The 18,049-nt window shown below is 42.6% G+C and overlaps 1 protein-coding gene across 5 annotated transcripts in view; it reads left to right on the forward strand.

The window, feature by feature from the left end:
* NGEF (neuronal guanine nucleotide exchange factor) overlaps positions 1-18,049 on the forward strand; it is a 245,957-nt gene that overhangs the window by 84,715 nt on the left and 143,193 nt on the right. For 2 of the 5 annotated variants that reach the window (XM_029616712.1, XM_029616713.1), the window contains exon 4: positions 8,426-8,568. The exons of 2 other annotated variants lie outside the window; for them this stretch is intronic. In XM_029616712.1, the coding sequence (XP_029472572.1) occupies positions 8,426-8,568 (143 nt within the window). Of the gene's footprint in view, positions 1-7,229; positions 7,416-8,425; positions 8,569-18,049 lie in introns of those variants that run through there. One more of the 5 variants, XM_029616715.1, reaches the window with a different exon arrangement.

An 18,049-nucleotide genomic window follows, 5' to 3' on the forward strand; every position in this document is an offset into this window, starting at 1 on the left:
GGACAGAGCCAATGGGCTGGCATAAAACGAGCCATGCAGGCCCTTGCCAAGGGGCAGCAGAAAACCTGAGGGGCAGTCTACCCTCTGACTGAACTAGTGGCTCAGCATCTGGTGCTGGTGAGTAACCAGCAAATGGTACTAACCCAGTTGACATAAGCAATGCAAACTTCAGTGACGCCGGCACACCCTCCACCTCCTGATCTATTTATTTATTTATTTATTTTATTTAGCACTTTTATATACCGACTTTCCAGTAACAGAATTACTGATCAATTCGGTTTACATTCTAAACAATAACAATGACAAGTTGATGTCTTACAATGAACAGGTAGATAGAACTTGGATACAGATATATGGGGTTAATAACATAACGTAAAAGTTACGGAGCCTAATGTAGGCTGGAGAAACAGGTGTTAGGCATAAGGCTAGGTTTTTTTTATTTTATAAGGATTCGAAGATGACCAGGGGAAGACCTGGATGTGTTCTTAAAACATTTTCAAAGAGCTGCTTGCCTGATAGACTGGCCAGACATCAGTTGGACTACATACCTAGCAAAACTACTCACCAGCAAGAGTCAAGCAGCCTTCCAAGGGGCTAATCCCAATGGGAGAGCCGACTTTCTGAGGTCAAAACCACCATCTTGAAAAGAGTGGGTTATACGATAGAAACTACCAGTAGCAGTTCCAAAGGAGGACCCCACAGTCAGGGGAAAAACCCCTTGAAGCTTTTTCCATCAGCTAAAAGATGCCAGGCAAAGACAAATCTTGAGGTAGTTAATCAGGTCCTTTTGCAGCAGTTCCTGGATGGGCTGAATTGACTCATATGGAATTGGGTGTGTTGACACCCAGGGCTCACTCTAGAGAAAGCCTTGGAAATAACAGATGACTTTCATCAGGCTCAGCTGGTGCTGGAAGTAGTGTGGAGACTGGAGAGACAACCCACACAGGCTCCTCACCATGGCAGTGAGATCACAGGACTCCAACAGCCTTTAGAAGAGGACAACTCCATACTTAAATCACAGTCACTGGGCTACTCTGCTTGTTTCAACTGTGGGGAGCGAGGACATTTGATCAGATACTGTTGATATGAAGGAACTGAGGCGATGGATATTAACCTGGTAACTCAGCTAACACTAGAAGCTAATACATGCATTGACAAGAGAGGACCTTCAATCAGGGATGACCGAAAAGTTGGAGGAAAAAAAGATTCTCAGAGGTACATCCTGCTGACTAGCAGGGTTCTGGACACTTTTTCCTTTTGCTTACTTTGTGCTGGAAATGGACATGAGGAAGAATGTTTCCCCATGACAAAAAAGAAACCAAAGAACCTAGGAAGGGGTAAACTTAAAACTGAACAAGCATCGTGGCCATGTTCTTTCTGTAAAACAGACAGTCATACAATCGAGGACAGTCTATGGCTGGAGGACATAAAATGGGAGCACGTTAGTGGAATAGCACAAGAGAGAACACAGCCACCCGAAGGAAGGTCGTTCCAAACCTTTTGTAGGCACTCACAGTACGACACTGAATCTACAGTGTATGCAAATCTATTTAATGCATATTTATTGTGAATATTCTGAAAACCCAACTGGTTATGTGTGCCTCCAGGAGAAGATTGGGAAACACTGGTCTAGACATATCTAAAGGGGATAGTAACTTTGGACAATTATAGTTTATAGTTTATTAATTTTTATATACCGACATATAGGGGTTCCATCATATCAGTATACAATAAATAAACTTAAAACAGTAAAATCACAATCAATAAGCACAGTAAAACATTTAAATAGGTAATACATAACTTCTAAAATAGTGTTAAAATATTGGGATAATATAATATAAATGAAATACTAAAATTAATTGCATTCATTAATTTGTACTAAAATTAATTACTTATATTAATGTACACTAAAATCAACATAAAATTAACATGCAACTACTATATAAAACGCAGTATTAAAATCTCTTAGCCACAATTGGAGTAAGCACAGTTAAAAAGCCAAGTTTTTAAATCCATTATGAATTTTTTAATATCTGTTTAGAGTCTCAGTTCTACTGGCAAAGAGTTCCAGAGTTTCGGGAACAATTAGTTCTGCACAGCCTGTTATTCCAGTAGTCCACTCTCTATCTAGTGGGGCAAGGCTGACATAAGTGATTGCTCCGCATTGCACCCTCAGCTTCGGACTCCCCACACATTATGGCTAATTAATGCTTGCTTTTCTACAGAGAAAGCAAGTTTGCTTACTTGTAAATAGAGGCTCCATAGATAGCAGAATGAATCAACCATACTTAAAACTTGCTCTCCTTCCTGGAAAATCAAATTCCTTGCTATAATTTAAGCTGTAGAAGAGACTGAGGAGTTCACAAGGCAGTGTATATGCACGGGAACTCCTATGCATGCTCAATAAGACTTTTACTGAGCTCTGAGAATCTGTCCACCTTGGTGCTGTCACATGTCCTCACGCACGTGTTATGACTGATTCATCCTACTGTCTATGGAGAATCCAGTTTATAGGTAAACTAACTTGCTTTCCTTTCCACCACTTTATAATGTGTAATTTTCTCTCCATTTACTATGTCTTCCTATTTTTTATACTCCTCATATTAAGATCTCTGTCCAACAATATTTTGTCCTCTCAATTTGCTTCTCCCCTTCTATCAATCTCCCACTGAGATTTAATCACTGGTGTCATCTTTTGTGCTTGGCAATGCCAATTGTGTGTGTTCAACCTGCCAGTTAAGATCCTTAGTGCATCCAGGATCTGGAAAAGTGCACAGCTATCATATAACCAACTAAATTTACATACCACTGCCTCTAGAGAATCACAGGTTGCACAAGTAGAAAATAGCAAGTCTAAAGAAAGCAAGCTGTGCAACTGCCACGGCTCAAGTGTGACTATACCTCTAATCTGGACTCTGCACACAAAGATCCAATTAAAATCTAACTAGACTCTGGATATCTAGCCAATGCTAGACTTGCAGGCCAACTGCAGCACAGTGAGGTACATGCTAACTCTCAAACTCTGAACAATTTGACTGTTTGTCAGAGGAGCTAATGTAATAAGCTGTGCATTAAAACTGTGCACTGAAATTCAGCGCAGTATATTAATGCATATGCTATAAACTAATCTAACTCCTGATGCAGTAAGCTAATGGTACGCTAATATATCAGTTTTTCAAAAGTGCATAAAAAAGCTTAGCATGCATACAATTATGATTTATGCACATAAACGATGTTTCTGCAAAGAAAGCATGGTTTATGTGCACAAATCATAACTTATGCATGTTAGAATTTGATTTATGCACACAAAAATTGTTTTCTGCACAGAAAGGTTTTGTGCCACAAATCACATTTTATGTGGGGGTTCGGGATTAACATGCAGAAAATATTATTTCTACATATAACCCATGTTTTCCAAGCATGGATTATAATTTTAAGTGTACAAAAATCATATTTTCTGCATGGAAAGCAGGATTTGTGCACAAATCATATTTTCTGCACGTAAATACTGAGCACAGGACCCTCGCACCATGAAATCAACGAACACTGGCCTCAGGAACTTTACTCTTCCTCGGATAAGGAGTTAACTTTTGAGTGCTGAGAAAGCATGGGTTACTATGTACCTCTCTGCATTGGGGAGGAGGGGTTGCATAATAGCTAGCTAGTACCTTCATTAGCATTAGATTTATATGGGGTGGGTGGAGGGGTGGAAGGGAGTTGGGGCCGGAGGGTGCTGGAAGCCAATAGTGATGGGTGGGAGGGAGAAAAAGGGTGGGAAAAAAAAATGGATGAACTGCGTGGCTTGCTGGGCAGACTGGATGGGCTGTTTGGTCTTCTTCTGCCGTCATTTCTATGTTTCTATGTTTCTATGGGAAGGCTCTAACTAATTTGTGTAGTGTTACTGTGCACATTGCTGCAGCAGGAGGAAAGCCTGTAGATAAAACTGTATGCTCTGCTGAGTGCACACTATTACATCAGACCCTGAAACTATGAGGATCTGAATGTATAACAGGGCAAGGGGATACTCTAAGTCTCAGAGAAGGATCTAATATATTATAGAACATTTCTGAGGTTTGATTGCAGTGTTTGTGGAGAGAGAAGGAGCACTATAATTCCGAGTATCTGTGGAGGCTGACTGTACAGAGAGGACTAATCCTTTCTGAGATTCTGCAGGATCTGATAGAACTGAAGTAGCAATTTAATTCCTAGACTCTTTGGCGGTAATTTTCAAAAGGATTTACATGTGTAAAACTGGGCTTTACGCTGTAAATGGACTTTACGCATGTAAATAGGCTTTTGAAAATTGCTACTTTTTAGCATGAAACTCCTTTGAAATATCAGTGCATCTACAAGAGACTGTGCCTTTTCTATGGTTGCTCCTAATTTATGGAATTCTTTTCCTGCATCTTTAAGACTTGAAGAATGTCCTAAGAAATTTAAAACAGCTGTAAAGGCATTCCTACTGAAGCAAGCATTTAATTAAAAGGTGCCCATGTGTATTTATTAGCAAGTCTGGTATAATCAGGTTCTGGTTATGTATCGAATATATGGCAGAGAGTAAGTTAACAGTTCCACAGGCTCCTTGTTCTGGCAAGCCAAATGTCTTATTTTAGATTGTTTTGAATGTTTATTTGTAACATGTTTGTTTTATTATGTTCTTTGTTTTATTTGTTTTTGTAATTATTTTGCATGTTCTCTTGTAAATCTCTTAGAGCTCTTGCACAAAGCGATTAAAAAACTTTAATAAACAAACAAACAAGGTTTTCAGGTGAATTTTCAAAGGAGTTACGCCTGTAAATGTAACATACTATCAGCAATTTTCAAAAGCCAATTTACACAAAGTGCATTTATACGTGTAAAACCCAGTTTTAGCATGTAAATGTTTTGAAAATCAAGCCCAAACCGCATGTAAATGGACTATACGTGAGTAAATGGGATTTTGAAAATTGCTATGATATATACTATGTTTATGTGTGTAAATCCTTTAGAAAATTACCTCTTAGTCTAAAATTTATTCTGAATTTGCGAGGAGTATAGGTGTGAGAAATTTTAATCCTGATTATTAAGAGGTATATGGAACCAAGGGTTTTCTATATTCCTGAGACTCTGAAGGTATAGCAGAAAGGGGCTGTTTGAATCATAAAACTGATGGTGAGGAAGAAGAGATTTAGGTGGGGAGAGGAATGGTCATACTGCTCTCCAGCCCAGATTTACAACTTTTGTGCCACAGGGCACACCAAAAATTTCTGCCTTCTGCGAGTCGCCAATTCCAATCCTTTCTTCCTAATCTGTCTACTCATGAGACCTGGACCCTGAATTGTGAATATATCTTCAGGGAGCAGTGGGAGTCAGATATTCAGTAGAAACAACACAGAACCTGTGAGTAAGTATACATGCACAGTTGTATGGCCCCTGACCCCTTTCCTTTATTTCAGGCCTACCTACTGTAAGAATGAGATTCTGTGAGGTCTGACTGCCCGCATACTCAGCCTGATGCAATATAGTGCGCTTGGCCGAGTGCACAGTTTTACATGCACTTGGATGCGTGTTTTAAACACCTCATGTAATAAGAGGATTAGCGCATCCAAACCAGCGCGTAGCTAATAATGCTCATCACATGTAAATCCATGTTGATGAGACTATTAGCTATTACCCCTAATGCAGAAAATGGACTCATGGCCATGGCACCTATTTTACGCTGCAAATTTAATACCTGTCTGGGAGCAGATGTTAAAGCATGTGGCACTCAAGGGCTGGCGAAAAAAAAATCCTGCTTTCTGTGCTTCCTCATAGGGAGAACCACAGAAAGCAGCATCCCCAAAGTCTGGCCCAATCGGAACCCCTGCTGGCAGTGAGTGAAGGACTGAATACATTAATATTAAGGGAGGGGCACTTGGTATTCACTTCACTTCCTGCCGATTGGTCCATTCACTGTCACATGTCAGTGAAAGGACTAATCCCCTTTCAGAAGGCTGACCTGAAAGGGGGTTGGTCTTTTCATTGACAAGTGTCAGTGAAAAGAACCAATCAGGAACAGCTCTGTCAGTAGTGGGGAGGGAGCTCTGGTCAGGCTGCTCTAGATGCACAGCCACTTCTACTGGACGCCCAAAGCTGAGTGCTATGGACGCACAAATCACCCATTGTGTGTCCCTTTTAGCGCAGCAGCTCATTTGCTTATTGCATCGAGCACCCAGGACAGGTGGATGTGTGCGTGTTGAAAAAAAAGTGCACCCAGTTTGAACACACATTTTATAGGCGCTGATATTGCATCAGCCTGACTAAGTATGGAGTTGGGGGGGGGGGGGGGGGGGGAGATAGAGAGAGAGAGAAGAGGGGTTGAAGGTTGGAAAAAGAAACCAGATGAAGTCCTGAGACTCTTAAAGAGTCTACACAGGTTTCACAGCAATGAGTCAGTTTAATCCTGGAAGTAGCTGTATTTGTGAGTGTGTTGGTGTATGTGGGTGGGGGACAGTAAGGATGCTGCCTGCATAATGTCACTCAGTGGGGGTTGGTGGGGAGTATAACCAGATGTGGTGCTATGCCCAACAATGGGGCATGGTACTGCCAAAATCCTGAGGCTTTGCTAGGTGTGATCAGGGTGTGGTTGCTGGCAGGGAAAGGGCTGGATAATGGATGCTACCTCAATCCTAACACATTGGATGGTATAATCAGGGTGTGGTACATATATATTTGTGTCTATGTAGTGAAGGGGGTGGAGGGTAATGTAGGCTGCTACTCTAATCCTGACAGTTTGCATGGCCTGACTGGGCGCTGGAGCAAGGATCTGCATGCACTCTATGCACTTTGGACGGAAGGACATGAGGGAAGGTTAATTTGTAAGTGATCAATTCACCTTTCTCCCCCTTCCTTGCCCTTTCCTGTGCTTCTTCCTGCTCTCATGCCGTTTCTCCCTGCCTAAGCTCCATCTCTCCATTTTTTCTCTCCTCTCTCCGTTTTGCTTTTTATGGTCCTGTTTTGGTGACTGACTCTCTCTGCCTCCTCCCTGGCGCCTATCTCTCAAGTGCACAAGCAGGCGCGCACAGCACCCCAAAGTACGACAGAGACACCCCCGCTCCCCTCTGCAGCAGTGCCCCCCCCCCCCCCCCCCCCCCCCCCCCCAACCTTTCCTCCCTCTGCCGAGGAAGGGAGCTCTCACGCAGCCTGGTTGGCAGAAGCCGTCTTCCTCCCGCGGTTGCCGTGGCAACCACCTGGCGAGCTGCAGCCCCGCGCCTCTTGCAGCATCTGGGGGGCGCGCGCGCGCGCTCGCTCGCTGGCTCGAGCCTCGCCTGCCACCCCGCGCCCCGCATGGAGCTGCTGCCTGCTGCCTTCAGCACGGGTTCCGCGGACGAAGCCTCGGACCACGAGGCCGACACTAGCCTCTCCAACTCGGGCGATGGCGACCTCCTGGGCGACGGGTAAGAAAGGGGAAGCATGCACAGGGAGGCACGAGCCCCTAACATGGTGCCCGCTAATAATAGACTCGCTCTTCTGGGCTGGCAGCCGCGGGAGTGCGTATGGCTGTGCAGAGAGAGGGTCTCTCCGCATTTTGGCGCAGGGACGGGAGCTCTCGGTGCGCGGCTGCCGCGCAGAGCTCCAGCGGCAAAGTGCCGTCACAGGCCGTGCTCGCCTCTGCCCCTCTCTGCACTACCAGCTAGCCTAGAGGTGCCTGCCCAGCGTGGGTAGATCGGGGACCCCTGCACCCCTGTCCCCTGACCAGGAGAGTGACTTGGCATCTGTTGTAAATCCCAGATCTCCTTCAGTCACCAATACCTTTTCTGACAGCAAGCACTATGTAATATCGACTCGAGTTGGATTGATTCTGATGTAAATTAGGGCTATGCCATTGAAATCTATAGAGGTAAATGAGGTTGAGTTTGAAGATCTAGTAAACACATCATTGATGTTTATTAATGAGGTGCCACTGCTGCCCCACAACATAATTAATTCTAATATACAACTGAAGCAATGGGTATTGTGGACAAGAAGACAGCTGTTATTCAACAGACTGTCAAGATAAGGGAAGAATCTAAAATAAATAAACATACAAAAACAGAGCTACCTGAAAAACTTTCAGTAAGAAATAATAATAAAAACTCCATCTCTTTTTTTATATATCCTTTTAAGTGTGGATTTTTGCTGCTCTCTTCTCCATTGATCATTAGTAATATTCATGGAAATTGGTTTTGGTCTTTCGGCATTTCTTAGCTTGAGCCAGTACAACCTGCTACTGTGTTCATAACTGTGTTATCACCAAAGGATTGCAGTTGTAGATAAGGATCTAACAGGGCTGTTTTCTTCTAAATGCTCAGTCCATAGGGATGTAGCCTGTAATATCAGCATTATTTGTAACTTAGTCCAGATTTACATCATGCAGGGGAGAAGTCTGAGTCCACTCTCTCAGTTTCTTTTTCCCTCTCACCTACAGAGAGTCTCAGTCAGCAACTGATTCAGTCCCTATCTCTGAAGAATGCCCTGATCCTGAAGAATATTCTGCTGTTAACCCTGATGCCCTGCAAACAATCTTTCCACTCCAAGCTGACTCCTGGAAGGCTTTAATTGAACATATAGGTATAATTATGCTATTTCGTAACCTTTGGAAAAGGTGTGCATGTGCATGTGGTAAGGAGAAGGAGTGGAGACGGTCAGAGAACCAAATTATCCCCCATGGCACTTACAAAGATCTAACCAGTGATTAAGGTCCCACTCTCTGCTCTGACTTCTTGCTGCTGGCTGGTGATGATATTGTTAGACTCAGTGGCTGGTCTCCGTGTCTCATGCCTCATTTCCTTCTTACACACTGTCTTGCATTTTCAGTGGGTGAAAACATTGCTAAAGATCAGCCCGATGAGAGAGAAGCTGTGCGGACATTTATAGAAATCGGCACTGTGTAGGAAATGTGTTGCTCGCTGAAACGTGTTTATGTAAATGGAGTCTAAATGGATAAAGCAGAGCTGATCTTTTCAGCTACTAGAGTGACATTGTATGTAATCTAACCATTTTTCAGAGTTAGCTCCGGAGACAGTAGAGGCAGCCATTCCATTGAGGGCATTATTCAATTTCATCTCCTGTCTAATCCCAATTGGGCTGAAATCTCAGGCCAGCAATGTAGCATAGAGTTTAGGGCAAATGTGCTTGAAGAATCAGGTCCCAAGATATGAATCCCGTATCTACAAATCCAGTTGAGGGACTTTGAGCATTCATTCACTGTCACATTCCACACTTTCTGTAAAGACGTAGTCCCATAATAATAGCTACCGGGCGGGGGACGCAAAGCTCAGAATGATCTTTCAGGAGCTGACATCATGAGATAATAGGACAGTCATTATCTAATGATGGGAACTCCTGCAAAAATCATCCTTTCCTTCTCACATATTTTTCTTTACAGTATACGAGTTTTGTTAAAAGATATAATATTTTAAGATGTAAACAAATGCATAATAATCTGGAAGTCACAGAGCAGTCATACATTTGCGAGCTGAAATTTTTCTGTTTACAGAGTGGCTCTTATCGCTGGAGAAGTGTTTCAAAATCATTCCACCTCCCACACTTCAAACCAGATTTATGAATGGGCTTCTCCCGTTCAGTGCATGTGGAATAGAAAGCCTTGATAATTCAGACCTTTAGGGTCTGATCGATCCAGGTCTTTTCTGCTAGACATAGCATGGGGGAAAAAAAGCCTGAGTGAATCAGGTCCTTAATTTGTTGGTATGTAAAGAATTGTTGATATGTTCCTTGGTCCATTCCCAAAATACTGCACATTCAGCAGTTAGAAAGTGCTGGGATCTCTTGTGAAAACTTCAGTATCTAAGATGAGTACCAGCACAGAAGAGAAATAAATCCCCTTCTCCTTGATGTATCTAAAATGAGGAGCAGGCTTTACTGCTTCCAGGGTTGTAAATAGAATCCTTTCTGGGTAGACGGATAAAGAGTAAATGCAATCCAGGTTTTTTCCCTCCTGTATGAAGAGTCCCTATTGTGTGGGCACAGAAATCCAGATGAGTATGCAAAAGGACCTCTGCAGAATTAGAAGGGCACTTCAGTGGACCTGACTTTAGAGATGGATGAGTTCATGTGCTTTCCCCCAAGTGTCAAGCAGTTAACAGTGGCCCAGTCCTGGCATTTCCTGTTCCCCCTGACTCCCCCAATCAAACCCCAGAAATACAATACAACATATTAATGAACCAACCCCATTTTAAGAGGAAAATACAGGGCTGCAGTTTTAGTACAACAACTGAGCTGTATCTGAGCCAACCTAATGTTAATACACACCATGCCACCTGGCCAGCTATGGATCGGCTAGGCCATATGCCTTTTGCCTGCCATGGAGCCAGCTGAACCATCTGCGTAGGGCTGTGGCTCCTTTGCTGATCAGCTCACCCCCAAAGCTTTCTGCAGGTTGTCCGCCATACTGTCGTAAGTTAGATAGCTTATCTGGACACCCCTTACCATGACACCTTTCTCTCGCGGCTTCCATGAGGTGGTCCACCAAACTGCCATAGGCCAGCTAGCATGTCCAGACAACCCCTACCACTTCACCTTTCTCGCCCGCACTGCCAACCCACAACGGGAGTCATCTGGCCCCTCTTGTGGCTGTAGCTGTTCTGCGTGGTGATATCTGCTGCTGCTCCATTGGCTCAGGTACCCCCACCACAGGCGAGGGTAGTGCTAGAGAGGAGACCCAAATCATTACTACCAGGGGGAAAGCGTGATGCAGCCCAGCTGGGCAAAGATGCCGGCCCGTTGCCTTATGATGGGGAATTGATCACTCTCAACCTGTCCTATGCTTGCCACCATGCCAAGGTGTTGTTCATAAGATCTGATTAATGTCCACTCTTCCGCCCACCTGACGAATGAGTGACCAATAATCCTGACCAACCAGCCATGCTGCCTAGGTTTCCCTATCTTCAGAGATAGGGAAACTGAGAAAGCAATCACAGAAAAATGAATGCCTAGCCTGGTCAGCTTACTCTACCTGTGTAGGTTACAGATGTTGTGTAAAGCCAGTGACTAGCTCTTTCAGTTGAGAATACTGGCTAGCCCCACTGGGCTTCCCTATTCCAGAGAAGTGCCTGCCACAAGTACTGCTGACCTTACTAATGGCTGCAAGGCATTAAAAACAGCTGTGAATTGGAACCTGGTTAGTGGCAGAGATGCCGATGAAAAGCCAGTATTTACCTCTCACAGAGTAAGGTACTTGCTCACGTTCGACAAGGGATTATGCACAGCTTCCTGAAAGCATGCAAAACCCCAAATGCACCCCTCTACTATCTTGCTGCCCCCTTGGATCAGTAGGTTTTTAAATATGTATTCATTTGTATTTCCAGGTCACCGCTGTGACCCAAGGCAAAGAGCAATCATAAGTTACAATAAATATAACCCGCCACCCTGTATGGTGACATCACCCATCCAAAAACTGAACCCAGGCCCGAACCTGGTCTTGCTTCAAGCTGGCAAATGACCAGCAAACCTACAGAGCACTGAAAAGACCAGGGTGGAGGCCATGTGAAACACCATTTGAATGGGAACATATACCAGTTGCCTGATCCTACTCTAATATGGCTGATAAGTCAATTTAAATAAACACCCATGGCAGTGCCTCCATGGTATGAGCAGGTTAAGAGTGGGAATCTATAATTGAAGTTATGACCACACTCTTATGACCATCAGGCCACGAGCTTCTTTACTTGGAAACTCTGACAAAGGTCGCTCCTGGCAAGTGCCTTTGAGAAAAGGGAAAAGCTTGCCAAATCTGAGGATATAACTCCCCTTAACCGCTCCTCCTGCATTATGCATTATGTAGGTGGACCATGGAACTAGAAAAATGACCTCTATGCTGCAATGTGATCTCACCCCCACCAGCTTCCAGGAGGTTGTCTACCATACCACTGTAGGCCAGCTCGCATATCTGGATACCCCCTACCATTTTCCCTCTAAATGCATTGGAATACATTTTGAGCTGGATAGAACCTGCCATGCCAGCATAACAAATGACAGCAGATAAAATACAATATGGCCCATCCCATCTGCCCAGTAGAAATTTGTCCACTGGATAGATGTGCATAGAAGTTCATACACTAAACCAAACACCCATCCCCCCTTAATGTTGATACTGCTGTTCCATCCAGGTTACTTCATACTTTCTTTTTTTTTTTTTTTCAATATCTGTTTTATTGTAGTAATGGCAGAAAATATATATCGATAGAAAGGTTTAAGTAATGCAAAACCTGGAAACAATATCACAACGCAAAAAGCAATAACAATGCACATTTTGTACAGTCCCGTTGTATCTTTTTTGAAATAAACCCCATCACCCTGCTAGTATAACCCTTCCCACCCCTGTTCATCCACATCCACATCCACCCATACGGGTCAACCTTATTTTCCATCTTTTCACCCAAACAATGAAAAATTTCTGTAGGCGCATTTGCGTCCCTCCCAGACTGGAGAATATCCCATGCTGTACAAAGTATGCTGGTCAGTTGTTCACAAACTGTTGAAAAAACACAGTGCCGTGCCTTAACATAATCCTCAGTAACCCAGAAAACATACATATCTTTCTGTCTGCACAAGGTTAACCATATATTCCCGCCATACTACAAATAAAAGAGGACACAGTCTGTGATCCATTCTTTGAGAATACGTTTACGTGCCATTAACAATGCTATTTCAAAAAAGAGGTGCAAGTCTGTTAAAGGCCTGCACATCTCCCAAAAGAAAGATATCTCCCTGAAATGGCAAATCCACTTCTGCCAAAATGGGTAGTTCTTATGATAAGTGAGAAAAACATGCACAAAAGAGCCCCTCTTCAGATTACATTTATGACAGTCGTCCTTCTCCACCATCCCCTCCTTTGCAATCGTACCCTAGCCACTTGACAATGATATATTTTATACTGCATTTCCTTGAGATTTATCGCTATAGGAAGACTATGCATGACTTGGAATAGTTCCTTTATCCGATCAAGTGTAAATGATCTTTCCATTTCCCTCTGCCAGTACATCTTCAGCCCACTCAGCTCATTGCAACCCACGATAGTTTTACAAAATCCATACCACTGAGAAATGTAATTTTTCCCCTGTGCTATCTGCTTCATTTCATCAGTAAGTTTGAGTTCCCTTTTTTATTTGTTCCATGCTTAGACCCAAGATAGAGATACAATTGTGAACCTGTAAGCAACCAAAAAAGTGTTGGTGGGGGAGCTAAAACACCCTCTGTAATTGCTGGAGGCTCAAAATATTTCCCGTTTCGTCATCAGTAAGCTGTTTAATAGTAGTAAATTCCTGGATACCCCAAAATCAAAAAATTGAGTTTTCTGTTCCTGGCAGGAAAGAGCATTAGCCTTGATGGGAGCAAAACGAGAGTCATGAAATGGCAGTCCCACATTCCTTTGCATAAATCGTCATGTAGTTACCAAAGATTTCCATAAAATATTGCTTCGTATATTTAATGGTATGGAAGCATTGGAAAGATGGCTAATGGAACACTCTTTCTATTAAATGAAATGTATCATATTTACATTTTTCACTTATCAATTCCCTAATATAATGCTGTGGTATGGAAAATCGTATAATTGAAAATTGGGTGCATTTATGTATCATATTTAAATTTTTCACTTATCAATTCCCTAATATAATGCTGTGATATGGAAAATTGTATAATTGAAAATTGGGTGCATTTATGCCCCCGTGCCTTGCTCCGAACCAACTTGTCATATTTTAGAATGACATCCTACACAAAAACCGTAAAAGGCAGACTTGAGAAACGCCAGATCAGCGGCAGTTAACCAACAGGAGAGCATTTGCAACCTGTACAGCAATTTGGGTAATAAAACCATTTTATAAAGTGCACTTCTCCCCAACAGTGAAACAGGTAGTTCCCTCCAGATCTGCAGCTGTCTAGCAAACCCATCCAGAATATCTCTACAGTTAGCCTCATATAGCAGCTCCAGCCTACTGGGCACCCAAACTCCCAGATATTTAATCTTGGATGGTGCCCATCGGAAAGGAAAAGAATCTCGTCAGGAATTTTGTAAATCCACACACAAAAGTAAAGCCTCTGATTTATCAAAATTTATTGTCAATCCCGCAAAAGATTTAAAAGCAGAGAAAATCCCTACTATCTGAGGAATAGCCTGTTTAGCGTCTGCCAGAAACAGCAAAATATCGTCCACCAATTGGGACACCCCCATCTCCACACTTTGTTTCGGTCACATAGCCAAAGGTTCTAAAGTGAGCACAAATAAAACTGGGGACAACGGACACTCCTGCCATATGCTCCCCTGCAGTTCAAAGTCTCTAGAGAGAGAGAGCCGTTAACCATTAATTTGGGCCTTAGGAGCTGTATACAATAGTCTAATCCAATCTGTAAAAGGGCCTCTAATTCCAAATTTATTCAATACCCAAAACATATATGCCCAATTCATCTTATCAAATGCTTTTCGGCGTTTAGACTCAGGACCATGTCCATAGTCCTTTTTGTCCCCTGTTCCCCCAAGACCGCTAACAGCTTCCGCACATTATTAACCTCGTATCTTTCTTGCACAGAGCCTGTCTTATCAGGCCTCACCAATGATGGCAAAACTTTCCCCAATCTAGCTGCCAAAATGGAAGCCAAGAATTTAACATCAACGATTAGCAACAAAATTGGTCAGTAAGAAGAGGTAATACAGTAATAATCACTTGGTTCATGTAAGATATGAAAAAAACCTGCAGAAGAGAGTCATTAAACATCTCCTTCAGCACCCCTAACAGCTGGAACTGTAGAATTTTGAAAAATTCTGGTTCTAAGACATCAGCCCCCGGTGCTTTGCCCAATTTTGGCCGTTTAATTGCTCGAAAGACCTCCGCTTCCGAGATAGGTGTGTTGAGACCCCCCCCAGAAAGTCATTCTGCAGAACAGAAATGGGCAAACCCTCAAAAAACAACGCATTGTTGAGCATTGACAGATCTCTTGGCATATAAATCTTGATAGTAGGACCTGAATATATCCAATAACTTTTCAGCATCAGCTAGTGGAATACCACTGTGATCACGAATACTAATAATATATGTTTTTTTGTCTCATCCCCTTAACCAAGTGTGCCAAAAGTTTCCCCACCTTGTTACCATATTTATTAAATTGAAATTTAAAATAGTTAAGGCTGTAACCTGCTTTAGGATGGAGCAGTTGGTTCAATATCGCCCTAGTATTGTTCAAAGCTGACTTATGCTCTGCTGACAGAGAAGAGATGTGGATTCTCTTTTGTTCCTGTAATATTTTGGAAAGTTCGCATCTCTCTGCCTTCTCTTCCTAATCACATAAGCCATAATTTCCCCCCACAGCACAGTCTTTCCGGCTTTCCAAAATAGCATTGGGGACATATCAGAGGTATTATTAAACTGACGATATTCATTCTAGTTTTGCTTCAAAAATTCATAAAACTCGAGAGACTTTGAATAGACCCGGGCTCATACACCAAATGAAGTTCCCCTCATTCCTTCTTTTCAATTTTAAAGTTAAGAACACAGGAGCATGATCGGATAAAGTAATAGTTCCTATGGCTGTATTAAGAACTTCACTAAACAGAAACTCGGCTATAAGGATATAGTCTATTCTGAAATAATTCTGGTGAGGGTTAGAGACAAACCTATACTCCTTCCCTCCAGGATGTAACTCTCTCCAAATGTCTAAAAGACCCAATTCTTGCTTTAACAAATTGATCCCCCTCCATTTTTCCTGAGGTTTAGAGACTCTAATCAGCCTACAATCTTCCCCACTATCAGCAACCAGGTTGAACTCTCCACCCAAAAATCACTGAAAAGTCAGGGTAACTATGCAGGACAGTTATGATGGAAGAAAGCAAAGCCTGATCATATGTATTAGGTGCATATACATTGCCTATAATATAATATATTTTATCCTGTGCAACGTCCCAATTAAAAATAGATAACAACCTTCCCCATCTTTAAACTGTTTTTCCACCTCAAATGGGAGATTTTTATAAATAAGGGTTGTCACTCCCCTCTGCCTAAAGGAGTAAGATGCGAAACTACAGACACCCATCCAATCTTTTTTCAGCTTTAAATGTTCCTCATCAGACAGATGTATTTCCTGGAGACAAGCTATGTTTACCTTTTCTTCTTTTCAACATTGCGAGTATTTTAGTTTGTTTTACAGGGGAATGTATCCATCAGCGTTTAGAGTGGCCAATTTAATATCACCCATGATCAAAAATCACAACTTACATTTGAATGTCAGCCCATAGAGCTGACCAGCATGCAAAACAAAGAACGGCCTGCACTTCCCAGCTTAGGGGTAGAGTTGTGTGATGCCAGAACGATCCATAGTCCCCAATCCTCCAGTCCCCAGTCCGTCTCCAATGCTGCCCTCTCTGATCTGTAGTTCCATGCAGTCAAGGATCCCTTCCCATACAAAACTACATTTTTCCCTCCCCTGCCCCATCCCCCCTGTGCATACCTCCATACATCCTTCCATATGCACAGCATCCACATCCCCAATGCGAACAGTAAGAGCTCCCTCCCTCTTGCTCCAAGGGTCCACCATTTTCCAGTCACCAATATCCCTCCCACTCTTTAGTAACCAGAAGATGGACCCATGTGGGTCACCCCTCTCAACGCAATATACATGCTGATAAACATGAAGCATCCCATACAATTATGCTTCCCACACAAATAAAAATATACAATTCCCCAACTTAACAATACTTACATTTCCAATACAAAGCCTTTTACAGAAGTGTGAAGCGTGAACAGCAAATAAACTATAATAGAACACTTAAATATTAGAATCCCCCTGCAATCACCAGCCAAGACTGTCTCACAGATACACCAGATTATACGGCTCACTTCTGGAAATTGCAGAGACTCATAGATGTACACCAGTGTCACACATGTAGTGCGAGGTTGCAGCATCCACCATAGAGCAAACAGCAAACTACGTTGGCAATCATTCACTCCAAGAAAGAAATGAGATCTTAAAGAGCTTGTATTATCAACAAGGACCTCATTGTTCACCATCAAAGTGCACCTATTGAAAAAAAAAAGGCACGTAATGTCAGAGACATCATAAACGTGCTGTATAGGAAGTCCCTTGACTAAAAAACCACCTATTAGTCTGTGACAGCAAATCATCCAACTGTCGACGTGCAGCAGGTATCTTAATTCTCAGTATTCAACTTACAATTGCAATGTTATCCATGCACAGTGAAGAAAGCACTGAGTGCCCATGTGTCCTGCATACCAGATATCTAAGGTTCGATGGATCCACACTGAACTGGATAACCACTGGTGATCTCTGCCTACAGAAAGTTCCATAAACTTCTATTTAACTTCACTTCTCATTGAGAAGCAAAAAGAACATAATAATAACACTCATGCAACATAATTTAACATCAGAAAGCTGCCACTGAGTAGCACAGTGTATTCGTGAAACTGTTATTGAAGACTATGCATAAAGCACTTTGCCTTCATAGTGGACTCTCAATTTATCTGGGAATAGCACTGCAAATTTTAGTCCACATTTTTGACATTCAGAATAAGTTGTTCACAATTCCTAATGTTGTGCCACCACTGATGCTAAGGAATCATGAAACAATAGCAACCAAGTACCATCGTATTCCAGCATCCCTTTTGCTCAGTAGTCTGTGGGAATTTGAGAAGTTGTGCAATCACGGGTCTCAGACTGTTGTTATTCTCTCTGGCCGGAACCAGCCAGTGTGCATGTTTGCTCACCATAGAACTCACTGAAATATCTAGGCCTACAGCCTCCGGGAGCCACTTAGAAATGATGGCAGAAAAGGACCAAATAGTCCATCCAGTCTGTCTAGCAAGCTTATGGTAGTACTGGCTGCACGTGTAGGTTAACCCCATGTTTATCAGTTTCCTAGACAGTAAAAGTCAGGACCCTCATTGGTTACTGTTGGAATCTAATTTCCTGTTACATCTTGCCCTTGAAGTAGAGAGCAGTGTTGGAGTTGCGTCAAAGAATCAGGCTTATTGGTTAAGAGTAGTAACCGCTGTATCAGCAAGCTACCCCCATACATATTTGTTTC

Source organism: Rhinatrema bivittatum, chromosome 9 (genome assembly GCF_901001135.1).
Source record: "Rhinatrema bivittatum chromosome 9, aRhiBiv1.1, whole genome shotgun sequence".
In the NCBI taxonomy this organism is placed as follows: Eukaryota; Metazoa; Chordata; class Amphibia; order Gymnophiona; family Rhinatrematidae; genus Rhinatrema; species Rhinatrema bivittatum.